Below are 21,191 nucleotides of genomic sequence, written 5' to 3'. Positions count from 1 at the left end.
TTTTGGATGTGCAGAAGGAGCGTATGGGGCGAATGGATTTTTATAAGAGGGATGGCCTACACTTGAATGTGCTTTAGGAGTCTTGCAAAATTATTAATTGATATGAGTCCTAATTTATAGACTCAGGGAAACTGAATTATGATGAGAGGAGTGCTGATGATGGGAATGGGAGCTATCAAGCATGTGTAAGGATATCTGCATAAGTAAAGCACTAGATAAGAACAGAGATCTGCAAGTTGTCCAACTGTGTCATGCAGACTACAGATTCTTATACAGAAAAGCATGTAGGTAACTTATGTCTATACACTTATGCTAGAAGGATCAGAAACAAAGGGGTAGAGTTCGTTGCCTTGATCAGTACATTGGGATCTCATATTATAGGCATTAGCGAGACCTGGTTATCTGAAGGAGACTTACTAACTGGTATTAAGTGTATAAGTGTACATTATTTTTAGAAAGAATAGACAGGAGGGGAAGGGAGGTGTTACTAATTATATTAGATGACTTGAAGCCAATTATAGTTGAGACCTATGACTGCAAAACTATTAATAGTCTTTTATGTAGCAATGAGTTTGAAGCCATCTTGTGTGAGGTGGAGTCTAACAAGATGAAATACAGAGTGGGGTGTTGTTACAGACCTAGCAGATCAGTTGCTAGTGACGAAGAAATGCATTATCAAATAAAGATGACGGGTGAGAAATGAATTATCCTAATAGGGAATTTAATTATCTGAATATTGATTGGATAGCTGTGAAATCTCACAAGTATGAAACTGAATTTATTGAACTGTTATGAGACAGTTTCCTCAGGCAGCATGTAACAGAAGGAACTTGAAGCTAAAGAGTGCTTGATATGATTATTGGGTTAGAGCAGGTTTTAGTAAACATGTAACTATTCTGCTTCTTGTTGGTGACAGTGATAATGCTGTTTTCACTTGGAAAGTGGCTAAGTTTATGAATGTTCCATTCAGAAAAAGTTATATGCTGAACTACAAAGCAGGAAATTATGGCCACCTGAGGAGTATACTCTGCACCATGGAATCAGTTGTTAGATAGGAAGAATATAGACAGTGCAAGAGTGTTTAAAAAATACTTAAATGATAAAGTATCAGAATGTGTTCCTAGAGTTTGAAGAAATTAGTATTTGCAATATATTTATAAGTTCAGATGCTATGTAAAAAGGCCCAAAGTTGGCACTGAAATAGTGCCAACTAAACATAAAATTTTTTCTTGCATCAGTTTTACTGCTTTTGTTATACAGTTATATTTCATATATCATATAAGTTTACTAAAATATACAACCCTAAATCTCTCTCCTCCATAATTTCATGGTCATTTTGGAAATAGACAGCATTCATAAGATGTGAATATCATTCTTTAGGCCTAAGATTGTTCATTTATTCATTTGATCAGTACTGGCTAGCCTTTTAGTTGTTTTTGAATTTCCACGAGTGTATACAGTAATCCCTCGATTAATGTGTTTTTGATTAGTGCGTCATTTTTTTTTGATACCCAAATTTGATTAGTGCTCCTATATACATCTTAAAAATAAATGTTACAGATTTAAAAAATTTTCTATCTATACATTTTTTATGGCTAACTATTTTAAAAAATCACTCAGCCAAATGAAATAATTTAGTTACTGATTTAAAACATTTTACAAAGTTATTTTTGATGGCATACTACACTACTTCCATGTACACTATGTATACTATGTTCCCAATTTTTACCACCAAAATTTATGTCGTCTGCTAATCATATATTTTCCTGATCATATCTCGTACCCCCTTTGCAATTATTTTCCTTACATTTTTTTTTTATTTTAAAGTATTTTCCCAACCTTTCATCATGAGTAAAAGAATTAGTGAGCAAAAAAGTGAAAGTGTGAAAATGATTTGAAAAGTAATCTCATTGGAAGAAAAACTTGAAATAATAAAGAAATTGGACAAGATGAGTCCAGAGCAAAGATAAGACAAGAACACAAAAATGGGTGAATCAACTATAAGAGCAATTTTAAGCAAAGCTCTGATTACAAAGTGTTATAATGATTGAATTAGAGAAACTTCTTTGTACATGGACTGAAGATTGTAACCAAAAACGGATCCTGCTAAGAACTGACCTTATTAAATCAAAAGCATTAAGTCTCTTTACAAAGAAGGGACTATTAATGATGGAAACGAAGAATTCCACATTAGTGTTGGGTGGTTTGAGAAATAGCCTACATAATGTTCTAATCACAGGTAGAGCTGCAAGTGCTGATAAGGAGGTGGCTGCAAATTATCCAGAGATTTGATGAAAATTGTGTAAGAAGGGAGGGCTATTGTGACCAACAAATATTTAATGTCAATGAAACTGGCCTTTTTTTTGAAAGCCAATGCCTTCCAAGACTTTTCTGGCTAAATCAGAGAAATCTCAGCCTGGTTATAAAGTCGCAAAGTTGAATGAAATTACTGCTAGCGATATGTGATCCATTTGGAAGCACATTCTTCCACATTGCACAAATGATTTTAGAGGCTTTTCAAATGAATCTAAGTTAATTAAATCTCATTCTGAGAAACTGAGTGATTCCGACCTGCTAAATTTAGATGCACAACGGGAAGATACTGAAGAATATGAAGAAAATTTAATCACTGACAAGCCCAAAGAGATTTCACAGAAACAAATTTAAAATATTTTTCGTGCAACCGAAGCTTTTAAGTAGCAATGCTTAGAGACTTGCCCTTGTGAAGAGAGAAGCAGGAAAATTTGCAGAAGAGGTAGTTTTATGAAAAAAAGAAACAGAATGCCCACTAGAATAATAGATTTATATTTTGAATATGTTTTATTGTCTTTCAGCCTTCATAGTTTTCCTTTAACTAGGTCCTGAGAAACATACTCTAATTCTTTTATTAAAAAAAATCAAGGGTAAAAAAAGAAATTTGAGGAACGAATTATACTTTTTTCCGTAGGTTATTATATCAGTTAGTGTGTTTTCGATTAATGCGCCTGTTTTAAAGAATGCATTAGGTGCACTAATCGAGGAATTGTGGTTTATTGCTTTGTTATTTGCTTTCCTTTTATAAGATTAAATTAAAGACCAAAACATTGATATAACCTGGATAGTGCCTTACATATGAATATAATAATAAGAATATAAATATAATAATAAGGATACGAAGCGCCATATGCCTGTGAAAGGAATGTCGTAAGGATCTTCCTCAGCCATAGCCAAGTTAGCTGGTCTTGGGGGTGGACAGCAGGGTTCTCCCCCCCCCCCCCCCCCAAGTTTATCTTGGGTTTTTCATCCCGCAAGCAGGCAAACCGGCCCCGTGAACACACGGATCTACAGCCATAAATACTTACCCCCCCCCCCCCCATGAGGGGGCTCAACTTGTCCCAATTGGGACAGGGGAGAAAAGGGAGGGAACCCCATACGAGTAAATAAATAAACTCAGACTGATTGATTTTGTTTTTTTATTTCTTTGTTGTGAAGAAATGATGATTCTAACAGACTAATTTATACTTTATCTACACTGAAAGGTAATATTAATACTTTATGGTTTATTCATTAGACCTCATCAGAATGGCTCTTCCTATTGTTGCGGGTATTGTAGAAAAGGAATCCAGGGGCTGGTTTCTTCAATTCAGGGAAAAGACCATATCTGAACTAAAAGGTCAGTTCGGTAGTTATTATTATAATAAATTCGTAATTAAGAAATAAAATATTTTGGTTGCATAAAGCATTGTTTCCTTGAATAAAAATGAATAAAAAATAGATATTGATTTCAGTTATATTCTTGTCCCTTATCATCATCACAGTAAGTAAGTAAACTCATAATAGGAAGGTCACTCATATTTGCAGGTTTTATGGAGTATTTACAACACTAGGAAAGTATTAAAAACTTATTTTGATGCTTCCAGTATTTTGTTTTAGTCACTGAGACATCTTCAGGGAGTACAAATAACACTTGTAACACACACAAAGCCAACACAGTACTTAATGAAATATGTAGATGACTAAAGTCCTATCTAGGTGGTGTGCTCGCTATGGACATTTGTAGGTAGCCTAGGATGTAAACTGGAACCTCTAACAATTATTGCTTCCCAAATTTTGGGAAGTTTTATGCATCTGTATTTGTTTAAATTAGGTTGATTTTTGAGTGCTCTGCCGATTCCAAAAAGCCTTTCCCTTTTCAATTTCCTATGGTGGAGCATGGTGGTTTTCTTCTAGAAGATCCTCTGAGTTGTATCCAATACATGGAAATATTGGAAGCATTAAAATTAATTTTTAATCCTTTCCTAGTGCTGTCAATACTCCATTAAATGTCCAACATTATGTCCACTTAAGCCTACATGAATACTAATCATTCATGTGAAGAAATAGCATGCAAAGAAAGACAATACAGTAAGTTGAAACTATGTTTATCTAGGCAATGAAATCAGCTGACCTTTCTAAAAAAATGTCAGGACTCAAAAGTGATACCTGTGTCACACTTAAAGAACTTAAAACTTAAGTTCTAAGTTTTAAGTTCTAAACTTAAAAACTTAAAAAAAAAACTGTCAAACTTAGAAATGTGATAAAGAGTAGAAATGAGGTAATCGAATGTGGCAGTTAGATAGGGTATGTGAAAGTTGCTGTGCTGGAAGGTCAGGAGAACCTAGAAGACCTGAATAAAGAATAGCTTGCTTGCATTAGTCCTTCATAGTACAAAGCGTAAGATTGAGAGGATGCAGAAACAGCAAGAGATTAGGCAAACTGAGAACATAAAAAGCAAGGTCCAAAGCAAAAAAGGAAATTATAAGAATAAATGAGTAAAAGAGCATAAGCAGATAATTTTTTATGGTTAATAATAATAATAAGCGTATTTATAAGCTCTGTATTACTTCACCCTTGGCATTTTTTAGGTCTGGCTCCCACTGATGAGACCTCAATAAAGGTCGAAACTGGTATGGGTAGTGACTATTACCTTAATTCATAGCATCATACATTTCCACGAGGAAATGTACTTTGCATTAGGGGAAAATTCTAAGGAAAGTGATCAGAGTTTGCTCCACCTTTGCCTAGTGTTGCACTACGTGCAGCTGCAAACTTGACTTACTTGTCTGTTTGCTTACTTGGGAAAAAGGATTAAAAAACCTAGCTTATAAAATTGCTTGGTATCTTTTATATATATATATATATATATATATATATATATATTTGGAGGGGTAGAGAGAGAGAGGGAGATAGTGTATGTAGTGTGTGTGTGTGTGTGTATATACACACGCACACACATATATATATATATATGCTGCAGAGGACAGGAATAGATAGTATATTAGTTAGATGGATTGGAAATTGGCCTTCTGAATGATATATATATATATATATGTAGAAAGTATTTTACCTTGGGTATAATAAATGTTAAAGATACCAAGCTATTTTAAACCTGGTTTTATTCCATTTCCCAAGTAAGCAAACAGATAAACAAGTCAAGTTTGCGTCTGCAAGTCTTGCAAGTCTAGCTTATCCTGCAAGTGTTGCAAGACCAAGGCAACTCATGGTAAAAATAGAATAAGCTCTGATCACTAATCTTAATATTTACCCTTAATGCAAAGCACATCTCCTGGAGGAGATGTATGATGCTTTGTATTAAAGGCAAGGGGCCACTACCCAGACCGGTTTCGACCTTTATTGAGGTCTCATCAGTGGGAGCCAGGCTAGAAATACCAAGATTTTAGTTATAGAGAGCTTATAAGTATTTTACCAGAACAAGTTACCATAAGGTGTTTTAACCTTATTAAATAAATATCTCCATTTATATTTAGATAAATAGAGATATATAATAGAGATATAATACTCTACTTAAATATATGCTGCAGAGGATAGGGATAGATAGTATATTAGTTAGATGGATTGGAAATTGGCTCTCTAAATGATACCAGCAAGTTGTGCATGATGGAGCAATGTGTCTCAGAAAAGGAAGGTAACCAGTGATGTGCCTCGGGGTTCTGTTCAAGCCCCCCCCCTTCCCCCCAATGTTTAACTTATTTGTTATTTTATGATATTTTGTGTGGATTGACTGGAGATCTTCAAATGTTTGCCGATGATGCAAAGTTAGGTGGAATTATCAGGATTAGTGCTGATGTTAATTCTCTACAGGAAGATTTGAATAGACTTTTAGCTTGGACAAATGAGTGGGGTTACAGTCTTAATGTTAATAAATGCAAGGTGTTACACTTTGGAATACAGAGATATAAGACTATGCACTGTATTGGTGGAGCGGTACTTCAGGAAGTGGATATGATTCAGGATCTTGGAGTGATGGTAGACAGTGGACTGAAGTTCTGAGGACACATCGCAAGTGTTGCAAAGACTGCACATCATATCGCTGCTATGATAAAAAGTACATTGATATGTAGGTGTGAGTAGGTAGTGGTGCTGCCTCTTTATAAGGCATTGGTCAGACCTCATATGGACTGTTGTGCTCAAATTTGGTTACCTGGTTTTCATTGTGATGTGGAAACACTAGAGAGAGTCCAAAGACAAATAACCAAGTGATATCAGGACTCTGGAGTGTTGGTTATGAAGAGCGTTTGAGAGAATGTGGATTTCAGAGGTGGGTGAATAGGAGGAAAAGAGGAGATATGATAGTGACCTTCAAGTCAGTTAAAGGATTTTATCTGATTAATACAGAAGGAATTATAAAATGAGTGGATGTTAAGATGGGAAGAATGACAGGTGAATCCTTGAAGTTGTATAAAGATGTGGTGAAGAAGGGTGTCAGGAGTAAGTTTTTTGCATAGAGAGTTGTTGGTGACTGACTGGAATGCATTGTGAATGCAGGTAGCATAAATAACTTCAAAGCTCATTATGATAGACATATTGCTGGTTTAGTGGGCCTCCCACAATGAATCTGTTGACTTCATGGAGGTTACCAAAAATAATAATAATAATATATATTGATATATTGTGCAGGAGTGCATGTGCACAGACTTACTTTTTATAAAATAATTTATAAAAATTTAATAATTTAATAATTTCAATTTCTTTTATAAATTAGGGAAAAAATTATCAGATGAAGAAGTGGAAGCGGTGAGTAGTTTTAGCTATTATTTTATTCTTACCTGTACTATTTTTTTTTCCTGTTTTTATATATATATATATATATATATATATAGGGAATTTTTTCTTACAATACTTCAGAAATTAGTTTAGTAAAAATCATTATCATTTGGTATACTCCTTCAATATATCAGCTGTTATGATATTTCTTACTAGATTCTGATTAACCTTTTTTTGGAAATTTGGTTGTATTATTTGTCAAGTGTCTAATTTCATTGGGAAAAAAATATTAAGAAAATATAAATGTGTACATTTCAGGTGATACGTTTTAGTTTATAAATGCATCATACTGCCGAGTTTTTGGTCTTTCTGTGGGTCTTTTTACTCTCATTTTTGCTTCAGACACTTGCTTTTCCCCAATCTTTAGAAAAATATTATTGAATATTAATAATGCCAGATTATTTTTTGATATTTTCATTTTTATTATTATTCCGTTAATTCCTGTGTAGCTCAGTGGATGTGGCGTTTGCAAACCACGGTGCTTGACCGCACGAAGGAAGACCTCTTGGTTTCGAATCTAGTCGGCAACTAGAAGAAATTTTTCTAAGCCTTTTTTCAACTGGTTCCTGAGTTAGTCGATGTCTGGCACAGGCAAGTGGGTTTTTTCTCCTGGCAACTCAGGATTTTCATCCCGTAAATTCAAGAAAATCGACCGTAGAACCCCACATTATTTCAGACATTAAATACGAAGTGTTAGGGTTAGGGACCACGAGATGGCGGCACTTGTTGAGCCGTCTCTCTTCATTGCGTGCCACTTAATTAGTGATAGCCTTTGGCCAGCTATCTCTGATTAGGTACCAGTGGAGATTGAACTGCCCACTCAGTCTCCAAAAGTTAGATAGGGCTAAAAATGGCCTCGCCTACTCCCTATATACAGGAATAAAAAGGCATTAGCTTAGCTGATTTCTGTTAATTCCTTCAAAAATTAAATTACTACTTCAAAATGTTTATTAATGAAACAGAATAAGCCAATAATAAATCTAATGATATATTATTGGCTTATTTTATTTCAACATTCATGAAATTAATATATATATATATAGAACACACACACACATATATATAAAGATATAGAATAGGCAAAAAATAAAGAAATAATAAAAAAAAAAGTCTGTGGAATGATGAAAAGGATGCCAGAAAAAAAAAGCTATGAGCAATCAATTTGAAATTTTATAAAGTAAGCCACTCCCACTCTGTTGTATGGTTCTGAAATATGAATTATCTTATTTCATTAATATATTAATAAAGAAAGATCAGAGTAAAATGCAGGCTACATAAATAAGAACAGTTAAAGGATGCACAAAATTTAATTTTAATGAATCAAATATTTTTAAGTTTAATTAAAATTAGATTACTTAATTAGATTAATTTGATTACTTAAAATTTAGATTAATTTTAAGGGCAATTAAAGGATTTACAAAATTAGATTGCATAAAATAATGAGGATATTAGGAGAGCATTAGGTATTTATAGTTTAAATGAAAACATCAAGTAATGAAGAGAGAAATGGAAACAGCATATGTTATTTAATAATATAGTCTAAAGGGAATTTAAAATATAGTCTAAGGAGAAACAGACAGAGAAGGTAAGACCTGCAAGATGGAGACTTGTGAAACCTTAACAGATAACAACCTAATCCTTGAAGAAGAACTCTTGATGTAGTAGCATCTACAGAACAGAGTATGGGCACAATGAATGATGCTTTTCAGAGTAATTTTTTGACATGGCTGGTGGTGGAACTGTACAGTGTACCATCAGTATGTTACAGATATGTTGATATCTCCACAATTTGGAATGGACTGCATTTAATCTGGGAAACATTTGTTTTTAATTTTTTAATCCCTGGTAATACAGCATTTCAAATTGTGGAGATATCAACATATCTGATATGGCGACTTCCATTTGGTTGTCAGAAGACAATCAAATGAAAGTCTCCATATGTCAGAAGAAAATATATATAGGATATGTCCATGCACAATCCTACCACCATCCTTGTATGCGAAATGGAATTATTAAAACCTTAATTGATTGCTTGGGTTAAGGGTCAAAGCTGTATACATGAGAGGAGACCTCCACATAGCCTTTAAAGGATTGCAGAGAAGCAACAGAAGCCCTGGTTCTGACCAGGGCTTCTGACCAAATGTCCAATCCTCACCTTCTCATGGTCCACCCTGTTAGGTGGACCTGGATACTGAATGAATGTAGATGGGCTGGCAATTTGGGATTTAGTTGACCAAATTGTATTCTTATTGGCTTAAACCACAATATAAAATGATGGTACAACATGACAGAATTTCATGCCGGCTGGGGTGTCGCCCAGATAAACAAGGTCCCATTGTTTTCGCCAGAGAACCAGGGCACACAATGAAAAGTCAGGTACTGGAACAAATATTGAAATACAAATCAGTTCAACATCACCAGAGTTCAAGATTGGTACTATCAACATAAGTGGCTGAATGGCAGAGAAATGGAGCTAGCTGAGGAATTAGATAAGTACCATATCGACATAATAGGGGTGACTGAAACAAAAAGATAAAAACTGGTGAGATCTTTCTGAGCGATAAATACAAAATGTTACATTCAGGCAATGACAATCAAGGAAAAGGAGGAGTAGCTATAGTATTCAACATTAAACATGATATCAAGTAGAGTGATGTGGGCAAATATCAGAATGGGTAACTGGACAATGAGACTTATTTATGCCTATGGTCCCACAGAAGGAAGGTTCTGCTAAGGTTGAAGTGGATGAAGTATTTGAGGCTTTAAGAAAAACAAATGACACAATGAAAAATGAAAAGTTGGTCCTTGGAGAGCTAAATAGCAGAGTAGGAAATGATTGTCAGACATACAAAAATATTTTAGTAAAATTTGGAGAAAATAGCAAAGCTAATAATAATGGCAAATACTTTTTGGATTTCTGCTCAGGACATGGACTGGTTATTACTAACACCATGTTCCAACATAAAAATGTGCACAAATTCACATGGAGAGAAGAGGCAAAGAATAAAAAAAGCTTCATTGACTATGCTGTTGTTGCTAGTGATGTTTTCCCAGTGGTGCAGGACACTAGAGTGTGCAGATGATATGAAATTGGAAGTGATCACCATTTAGTCTTAAGCAGGATAAAATTGAATTTCATACTAAAAAGAACAACATGTAAGAAAGTTTTGAAGCGAATAAAAGTTGAGCAGCTCTCAGATGTGAGCTGTAGAATAAAATACATGAACATTATTCAAGAAAAAATGAAAGTGTTTGAGAACAGATATCAAACCTTGGAGATTCAGTGGCAAGCCCTGAAGAAAACATTCATTGATTCAGCCAGAAAGGCATATGGTGAGGTTGTCTGCAAGGATAGAAAAATCAGAACTCCATGGTGGGCACAGTGGAAGTTAAAGAGGCAGGGAAGGAAAAGAAGAAAGCATATGGAAAATTCCTGGCACATAAGGCAACTTGTACTCTTAGAGGATACAGGGACAAATGTCAGAAAGCTAAACACTGCATAAAACTAGCTAAACAAAAGTCATGGGAAGACTTTGGTAGGGACATAGAAAATAGATATCAAGAAGGTTTCAAGATATTCTTGAGGTTATTGAAAAAGCTGTGAAATGAAGGAAAAAGTACTGTAAAAGGAATTGGAGATGATAAACGTGACATGAAAACTGGGGAAAAAGATATCCTTGATGTATGGAGTAATTACTTTGTAAATTGCTAAATGAAACAAGCAGTGATGACAGCGTAGTAGTATGAAATACTCAACAGACATGCAGTCAAGAATACATATCCATACTTGAAATAGAAAAAGCCATCAAAAGCCTGAAAGGTGGAAAGGCAAATGGAGTAGATGATATTTGACCAGAAATGCTCAAGGATAGAGGTATAAAAGTCTTACAGTGGCTGTACTGCATAGTTCAGAAGGACGAATTCCAAATGATTGGAGTAGAGCTCTCATAATATCAATATACAAAAAGGGAAATAAAACTGAATGTCAGAATTACAGAGGCATTTCCCTATTGTGTGTTCCTAGTAAGATTTATGCAAGTATACTTAAGAAGGATTGTGGAAGGGAAGTTTGGTGAAGAACATGCTGAATTCATGCCAAATAGAGGCTGTCAGGATCAGATTTTCACTTTATGAAAAATAGTTGAAAAATCATGGGAATATAACAAAGATTTGTATTTAAGTTTTGTAGATCTGGAAAAGGTATATAACAAGGGTGCCGAGAGAGAGAGAGAAGCTATTCAATACGCTAGCTATATGGTTTCAATGGGGCATTATATCAAGCAATACTTAGTCTTCATTTGAGTTGAAAACTAAGTATTGTGTTCAACTTAAGTCAGCAGTTAGAATTGAAGGAAGTACAGGAAGGTGTTTTCATGTTAAATCTGGTGTCAGACAAGGGGGTACAATATCTATATGAATTACATTATGAAGGAAAGTGGTTTTAAACCATCATCATCATCAAATTCCTGCCATGTACCCTCAAGGGGTGTACAGGATATGACAGTACTACAGGAAAAAATTACATCATTACTAACTTCCTATCTACAATTTTCCTCCAAATCAGTCTGTTACCTGTCAAGACTCCAACATTATCAGATCTTATATTTCTATCGTCTAAGCCACTTTGTACCGTATCAATCCACCTATATCTTGGTCTTCCTCTGGGTCGTTTTCCTGCCAACCTGGCAGAGAACACTTGTTTTGCTAATCTTTCCTCTCCCATTCTATATAAATGACCATACCACCTGAGATTAGCTCTGCTAATGCATTCCTGGATGCTGACAATGTCAAGTTCTTTCCTAATATCCTCATTTTTAATATGATATTGCCATTGATGCCATCTGTTCACGCCTCGAATCTTTCTCAGGACTCTCATATCTGCGGTCTCTAGTCTTTGGTCAAGTGTTTTACTTCTTACACAGCTCTCAGATCCATAAGTTAAATCTGGTTTGAACACTGTCTTGTATACAGCTAATTTAGTGTTCCGACTAATTTCTCTCTTACTCCATATGAATTTATTCAGTTGACTTCCCACCATACCAGCTTTGCTGATTCTGTTGTCTATTTCTATATTTAATTTACCATCTTCAGTAAAAATCGTGCCTAAGTAGCTGAAATGTTTTACTTGTTCTCCTTACAGGTTCTCCTTACAGTTCTCTTTACAGGTTCTCCATTCACAACACAGTTGACATTTTCAATGATTCTGCCTATTTTCATTGTCTTTGTCTTTTTATTGCTGACCTTCATACCATATCTATTACAACAGCTATTCAATTTAGTCAGAGAATCTTGCAGACTTGTAGCGGATTTATTTAGAAGTATAACATCATCCGCATAAAGCAAAGAGCTGACATTAACATCTCCAATTTTGATATCAGGTTTAATACCACTTTTCTTCATAATGTGATCCATATAGATAATGAATAACAGAAGAGATAATGTACATCCTTGTCTCACAATAGATTTAACATTAAACCATCTTCCTCTACTTCCTTCAATTCTAACTGCTGACTTACAACTCAAATAAAGACTAAGTATTGCTTGATATAATGCCCCATTGACACCATATAACTGCAGCGTATTGAATAGCTTCTCTCTTGGCACCTTGTCATATGCCCTTTCCAAATCGACAAAACTTAAATACAGATCTTTGTTATATTCCCAGGCTTTATCGACTATTTGTCGTAAAGTGAAGATCTGATCCTGACAGCCTCTATTTGGCCTGAATCCAGCTTGTTCTTCATCAAGCTTTTCTTCCACAATTCTTCTCAACCGTTTCTCAAGTATACTTGCATAGATCTTGCCAGGAACACTCAGTAGGGAAATACCTCTGTAATTCTCACGTTCAGTTTTATTTCCCTTTTTATATATGGGTACTATGAGCGCTCTACTCTAATCATCGGGAATTCGTCCCTCTGTCCAGGCTTTCTGAATTATGCAGTGCAGCCACTGTGAGACTCTTATACCAACATACTTCAGCATTTCTGGTCGAATATCATCTACTCCTGCTGCCTTTCCACATTTCAATCCTTTGATGGCTTTTTCTACTTCAAGTATGGATATGTATTCCTGACTGCATGCCTGGTCAGTGTTTTTTACCACTGTGCTGTCATCACTGCTTGTTTCATTTAGCAGTTTTTCAAAGTAATTACTCCATACTTCAAGATATCTTTTTCTCCTGTTTTCATGTCATCTGTATCATCTCTAACTCCTTTTACAGCACTCTTTCCTCCATTCCTAAGCTTCTTCAACAACCTCCAGAATATTTTGCCACCTTCTTGATATTTATTTTCTATATTCTTGCCAAAATCCTCCCATGACTTTTGTTTAGCTAGTTTTACACACTGTTTAGCTTTCTTACATTTGTCTCTGTATTCTGTAAGAGTAAAAGCTGACTTATTTGCCAGGAACTTTTGATATGCTTTCTTCTTTTCCTTCACTGCCTCTTTAACTTCCTGTGTCCACCAGGGAGTTCTGATTTTTTTATCCTTGCACACAACCTCACCACATGCTTCTCTGGCAGAATCAATCAATGTTTTCTTCAGAGTTTGCCACTGAATCTCCAAGGCTTGATTCCTGTTCCCAAACTGTTTCATTTTCTTTTCAATAATCTTTCTGTATTTTAGTCTACAGTTCACATCTGAGAGCTGCTCAACTTTTATTTGCTTTAAAACTTTCTTGCATGTTATTCTTTTCAATATGAAATTCAATTTTATCCTGCTCAAGACTAAATAGTGATCACTTCCAATTTCAAATCCTCTGTACACTCTGGTGTCCTGCACCAGGGAGAAAACATCACTATCAGCGATAACATGGTCAATGAGACTTTTCTTATTCCTAGCCTCTTCTCTCCATGTGAATTTGTGCACATTTTTATGTTGGAACATGGTTGGAATAACCAGTCCATGTCCTGAGCAGAAATCCTACAGATATTTGCCATTATTATTAGCTTTGCTATTTTCTCCAAAGTTTCCCAAAATATTTTTGTATGTCTTGCAATCATTTCCTACTCTGCTATTTAGATCCCCAACAAGGACCAATTTTTCATTGTGTCAGTTGCTTTTTCTAAAGTGTCAAAAAATTCCTCCACTTCTACCTTTGTAGAACCTTCTGTGGGACCATAGGCACAAATAAGTCTCATTGTCCAGTTCCGCATTCTCATATTTGCCCACATTACTCTACTTGAGACTGACTGCCATTCAAGAAGATTAGCCTCGTATTTTGTGTTGAATACTATGGCTACTCCTTCTTTTCCTTGATTGTCATTGCCTGAATATAACATTTTGTATTTATTGCTCAGAAAGATCTCACCAGTTTTGGTCTTTTTTGTTTCAGTCACCCCTATTATGTCGATCTGGTACTTATCTAATTCCTCAGCTCGCTCCATTTCTTTGCCATTCAGGCTTCTTATGTTGATAGTACTGATCTTTAACTCTGGTGATGTTGAGTTGGGGTTTGTTTTCAGATTTGTTCCAGTAGCTGACTTTTCGCTGTTCGCCCTGGTCCCTGGCGACAGCAACGGGGGCCTTGTTTAACAGGGCGACACCCCAGCCGGCATTAAAATTTTGTCATGTTGTACCATCATTTTTTTTATTTTGGTTTAACCAATAAGAATACAATTTGGTCGGCTAAATCCCAAATTGCCAGCCCATCCTCGTTCATTCAGTATCAAAGTAGATACCCAGCAGGGTGCACCACGAGAAGGTGAGGATTGGACATTAGGTTAGAAGCCCTGGTCGGTTCTCCGCATTCCTTTAAAGGCTATGTGGAGGTCTCCTCTCAGTTATACAGCTTTGACCCTTAAGCACCCCTGGTTTTAAACCTTATATCAAAATTGCAGATGTTAATTTCAGTTCTTTACTTTATGCAGTTGATGTTATACAGCACTCTCAATTAGAGCGCCTAATGTGTTCTTTTAAACAGGTCATTAATCGAAACCACACTAATCGAAGATAATAACCTATGGGAAAAAGTATAATTCGTTCCTCTAATTTCTTTTTTGGACCTTAATTTTTTTATAAAAGAATTAAGGTATGTCTCAGGGCATAGTAAAAGGAAAACCATGAAGCTGAAAGACAGTAAAACATATTCAGAATATAAATTTTATTATTCTACTTCTTACCAAAGAATTGAGCTAATGTAGTTTGGCAGGCATTTTGTTTCTTTTTTTCATATAATCTACGGTATGGCCCTATTGCATCTTCTACTCTTCTGCAAATTATACTGCTTCTCTCTTCATCAGGGTCAGCCTCTAAGCATTGCTGCTTAAAAACTTTGAATGTTCGAAAAATATTTTCAAATTGTTTCTGTGAAATCTCTTTTGGCTGACTATCAGTGGTTAAATTTTCTTCATATTCTTCGGGATCTGCCCACTGTGCATCAAAATTTAGCAGGTCGGAATCACTCAATTCTTTAGAATGAGATTTAATTAACTCTTGGACATTATCATTGAAGGGGGAAAAGAAATGAAGGACGTACGAATTGGTCACCAACACGTGAAATTACGTGCTTTATATATAAAATTTCCCAACTGTTATACAAGCAAAATAGTTACCACTTTGAAAACTACAATGATCATAAAAGAAAAGTAAATTTTCCAACATGTAATAATAAACAACTCATCCCAGAAGACAGCTTGATTACCCTATTATCAGAATGGGTTGTCCTTTTTGTGACATACGCAGAAGTGTCGAAGGGTCTCCACTCTGTGGGTGTACTATAGCAGACAACATAAATTTTGGGGGTAAAAATTTGGAACATAATATTCATAGTGTACATGGAAGTAGTGTAGTATGCCATTAAAAATAACTTTGTAAAATGTTTTAAATTAGTAACTAAATTATTTCATTCTGGTGAGTGATTTTTTAAAATAGTTAGCCATAAAGATGTATAGATAGAAATTTTTAAAATCTGTAACATTTATTTTTAAGATGTATATAGGCGCACCAATTGAATTTTAGAGGCGCACTAATCGAATTTGGGTATCGAAAAAAAAAATGATGCATTAAGCGAAGGATTACTGTACTTTTAAATAATTTTAGTACAAGTCTGCAAGATTTCCGTACTAAATTCAATAACTGTTGTAATAAATTTGTATGAAAATCAGCAATAAACAAGACATAAACAATGAAAATAAGCAAAAACATTGGAAATATCAACTGTATTGTGAATGGAGAACCTATGGAGGAAGTAAAACATTTCAGCTACCTAGGCATGCTTTTTAGTGAAGATGGTAAATTAAATATGGAATAAATTTATATGGAATAAGATAGAAATTAGTCAAAACACTAAATTAGCTGTATTCAAGACCGTGTCCAAACCAATTTTAACTTATGTATCTGAGAGCTGGGTCAGAAGTAAAACACTTGACCAAAGAGTAGAGACTGCAGATAACAGAGTCCTGAGAAAGATTAGGGGCATGAACAGATCGCATCAATGCCAATATCATATTAAAAACAAGGATATTAGGAAAGAACTTGACATTGTTAGCATCCAGGAATATGTTAGCAGAGCTAACACTTAAACAGAATGGGAGAGGAAAGATTAGCAGAAGTAGTGTTCTCTGCCAAGTTGGCAGGAAAAAGACCCAGAGGAAGATCAAGATATAGGTGGATTGATACGGTAAAATGTGCCTTAGAAGATAGAAATATAAGTCTTTTGGAGTCTTGACAGGTAACAGATTGGTTTAGAGGAAAATTGTAGATAGAAAGTTAGTAATGATGTAAATTTTTCATGTTGTACTATCATATCCTGTACACACCCCTTGAGGGTAAATGTCAGGTATTTGATGATCCCTTGAGGGTAAATGTCAGGAATTTGATGATGATGATGATATTTTTGAGATGGATGGTGAGCAGATGAATTGTGAATGTAATGACCTATAAACGTAGGCTTATGATAGACAGAAGTGGAGATGGAACCATCTTCTTTTCGTTGGATGTGTAAATCCAGAAAGGAGATACCTTGTGAAGATTCTTTTTCTAGTGTGAATTTGATGCAAGGATGAAGAATGTTGATTTTATCTAGAAGCAGGTATAGTTATTGTTCAGAATGACCCCAGACAGTAAATACGTCATCAACATATCACAGCTAAATTTTTGGTTTAGGTTTAAATGTGAAGAGTTTTTCTTCAAGGTGTTCCAGAAAAAGATTGGCTAAATTTAGTGATAAGAGGGAGCCCATTGCCTTGATTGTAAATTTTATCTTCCATGGGAAGTGTCTGCATGTAATAACAACTTTGAATAATTCCACAATATCGGACGGAAATTTTTGAATTAACAAGTCTATTGTTTCCTTGTGGGGAATATTAGTGAATAGGGAGACAATGTCGAAGCTAATTAGCATGTCTGTTTCTGACAGTTCAATGTCTTTTATTTTTGTGTGAAACTCTGTGGAATTTTTAATTGATGAGGCAGAGTGGCCTATAAGAGAGGATGGAGAAGGTTAGACAAAAATCTTGATAATTTGTAAGTCTGGCTGCTAATAGAATCCACAACAGATCTCAGTCGAATGTTGTTCTTGTGAAGTTTAGGTAAGCCATATATTCCAGGAGGCCTAGTATGGTATGTTTTGAGTTTTTTTAAGGTTTCTTGATCTAAGGAAGTGGTTTCATTGAGTATCTTGTTGAGTTTCTTTAGCTGCCTGCTAACATTCCATTCAGACCAATTGTGGATTCTATTAGCAGCCTGACTTACAAATTATCAAGATTTTTGTCTAACCTTCTCCATTCTCTCATAGGACACTCTGCCTCATCAATTAAAAATTCCACAGAGTTTAACACAAAAATAAAAGACATTTAACCATCAGAAATGGACATGCTAATTAGCTTTGACATTGTCTCGCATGGATATGTATTCCTGATTGCATGCCTGGTCAGTATTTTTTTATCACTGTGCTGTCATCACTGCTAGTTTCATTTAGCAATTTTTCAAAGTAATTACTCCATATTTCAAGGATATCTTTTTCTCCAGTTTTTACATCACCTTTATCATCTCTGCCTCATCAGTTAAAAATTCCACAGAGTTTCACACAAAAATAAAAGTCATTTAACCATTAGAAATGGACATGCTAATTAGCTTTGACATTGTCTCACTCTTCACTAATATTTCCCAAAAGGAAACAATAGACTTGTTAATTCAAAAATTTCCATCCGATATTGTGGAATTATAAGGGTCAGAGCTGTATAACTGAGAGGAGACCTTCTGACCTAATGTCCAGTCCTTACCCTCTTGTGGTGCACCCTGTTGAGTATCTACCTGGATACTGAATGGACGAGGATGGGCTGGCAATTTGGGAATTAGCCGACCAAATTGTATTCTTATTGGCTTAAACCAAAATACAAAATGATGGTATAACATGACAAAATTTCATGCCGGCTGGGGCATCGCTCGGTTAAACAAGGCCTCCCCCCCCATTGTTTTTGCCAGGGAACCAGGGCAAACAGTGAAAAGTCAGCTACTGGACCAAAGCTGAAAACACACTCCAACTTAACATCACCAGAGTTAAAGATCGGTACTATCAACACAAGAAGCCTGAATGGCAAAGAAATGGAGCTAGCTGAGGAATTAGATGAGTACCAGATTGACATAATTGGGGTGACTGAAACAAAAAAGACAAAAACTAATGCGATCTTTCTGAGCAATAAATACAAAATATTATATTCAGGCAATGACAGTCAAGGAAAAGAAGGACTAGCCATAGTATTCAACACTAAATACGAGGCTAATCTTCTTGAATGGCAGGCAATTTCAAGTAGAGTGATGTGGGCAAATATTAGAATGGGGAACTGGACAATGAGACTTATTTGTGCTTATGGTTCCACAGATGGTTCCTCCTAAGGTAGAAATGGAGGAATTTTTTGAGGCTTTAGAAAAAGCAACTGACACAATGAAAAATGAAAAGTTGGTCCTTGTTGGGGATCTAAATAGCAGAGTAGGAAATGATTGTCAGATATACAAAAATATTTTGGAAAAATTTGGAGAAAATAGCAAAGCTAGTAATAATGGCAAATACCTGCTGGATTTCTGCTCAGGACATGGACTGGTTATTGCTAACACCATGTTCCAACATAAAAATGTGCACAAATTCACATGGAGAGAAGAGGCAAGGAATAAGAAAAGTCTCATTGACTATTTTATTGTTGATAGTGATGTTTTCTCTCTGGTGTAGGACACTAGAGTGTACAGAGGATTTGAAATTGGAAGTGATCACCATTTAGTCTTAAGCAGGATAAAATTGAATTTCTTATTGAAAAGAATGATATATAAGAAAGTTTTAAAGCGAATAAAAGTTGAGCAGCTCTCAGATGTGAACTGTAGACTAAAATATACAAACATTATTCAAGAAAAAATGAAAGAGTTTGAGAACAGGAATCAAACCTTAGAGATTCACTGGCAAAGGCTCTAAAGAAAACATGCATTGATTCTGCCAGAGAGGTATTTGGGGAGGTTGTCTGCAAGGGCAGAAAAATCAGAACTCCCTGGAGGACACAGGGAATTCTGATTTTATGTAAGAAAGCTGAACACTGTAAAACTAGCTAAACAAAAGTCATGAGAAGACTTTGGTAAGAACAGAAAATGAATATCAAGAAAGTGGCAAAATATTCTGGAGGTTGTTGAAGAAGCTCAGAAATGGAGGAAAGAGTGCTATAAAAGGAATTAGAGATGATAACGGTGATATGAAAACTGGAGAAAAAGATATCCTTGAAGTATGGCATAATAACTTCGAAAAATCGCTAAACGAAACTAGCAGTGATGACAGCACAGTGATAAAAAAAACACTGACCAGGCATGCAATCAGGAATACATATCCATGCTTGAAGTAGAAAAGCCATCAAAAGTCTGAAATGTGGAAATGCAGCTGGAGTAGATGGTATTAGACTAGAGATGCTCAAGTATGGAGGTATAAAAGTTTTTTATACCTCCATACTTGGATTTTACTGTATAGTTCAGAGGGCCTGGACTATACAAATTCCAGATGATTGGAGTAGAGCTCTCATAGTACCCATATATAAAAAGGGAAATAAAACGGATTGTGGAAATTACAGAGGTATTTCTCTACTGAGTGTTCCTGATAAGATTTATGCTAGTATACTTGAGAAACGGTTGAGAAGGATTATCGAAGAGAAGCTTGGTGAGGAACAAGCTGGATTCCGGCGAAATAGAGGCTGTCAGGATCAGATATTCACTTTAAGACAAATAGTGGAGAAATCATGGGAATAAAACAAAGATCTGTATTTAAGTTTTGTAGATCTGGAAAAAGCATATGACAAGGTGCCAAGAGAGAAGCTATTCAATACACTACAGTTATATGGTGTCAGTGGATCATTATATCAAGCAATACTTAGTCTTTATTTGAGTTGTAAGTCAGCAATTAGAATTCAAGGAAGTACAGAGAGATGGTTTAATGTTAAATCTGGTGTCAGATAAGGATGTGCATTATCACCTCTGTTATTCATTATCTATATGGATCACATTATGAAGGAAAGTGGTATTAAACATAATATCAAAATTGGAGCTGTTGATGTCAGCTCCTTGCTTTATGCAGATGGTGTTATACTTCTAAATAAATCTGCTACAAGTCTACAAGATTTCCCGACTAAATTGAATAACTATTGTGATTGATATGGTATGAAGGTCAACAATAACAAGACAAAGATAATGAAAATAGGCAGAAGCATTGAAAATATCAGCTGCATTGTGAATGGTGAACCTAGAGATCAAGTAAAACATTTCAGCTACTTAGGCACTATTTTTAGTGAAGATGGTAAATTAAATAAAGAAATACACAACAGAATCAACAAGGCTGGTATGGCAGGAAGTCAACTGAATAAATTTATATGGAATAAGAGAGAAATTAGTCAAAACACTAAATTAGCTGTATACAAGACAGTGTTCAAACCAATTTTAACTTATGGATCTGAGAGCTGGGTCAGAAGTAAAACACTTGACCAAAGACTAGAGACTGCAGATATGAGAGTCCTGAGAAAGATTAGGGGCATGAACAGATGGCATCAATAGCAATATCATATTAAAAATGAGGATATTAGAAAGAACTTGACATTGTTAGCATCTAGTAATGCGTTAGCAGAGTTAAACTCAGATGGTATG

At 35.2% G+C, this 21,191-nt stretch overlaps 1 protein-coding gene across 1 annotated transcript in view; it reads left to right on the top strand.

The window, feature by feature from the left end:
* The window catches only part of LOC150097249 (uncharacterized), a 550,351-nt gene that overhangs the window by 150,972 nt on the left and 378,188 nt on the right, over window positions 1–21,191 (top strand). Inside the window, exons 11-12 of the mRNA XM_090407628.1 lie at window positions 3,551–3,652; window positions 7,022–7,053. Coding sequence (XP_090263754.1) covers window positions 3,551–3,652; window positions 7,022–7,053 — 134 coding nt within the window. The remainder of the gene's footprint in view (window positions 1–3,550; window positions 3,653–7,021; window positions 7,054–21,191) is intronic.

Source organism: Typopeltis vanoorti, chromosome 17, assembly GCF_054136105.1.
Source record: "Typopeltis vanoorti isolate ZY-2024b chromosome 17, IOZ_Tvanoo_1.0, whole genome shotgun sequence".
In the NCBI taxonomy this organism is placed as follows: domain Eukaryota; kingdom Metazoa; phylum Arthropoda; class Arachnida; order Uropygi; family Thelyphonidae; genus Typopeltis; species Typopeltis vanoorti.
Note: the sequence above shows the minus strand (reverse complement) of the source record. Positions and strands in the feature narration are given on the sequence as shown.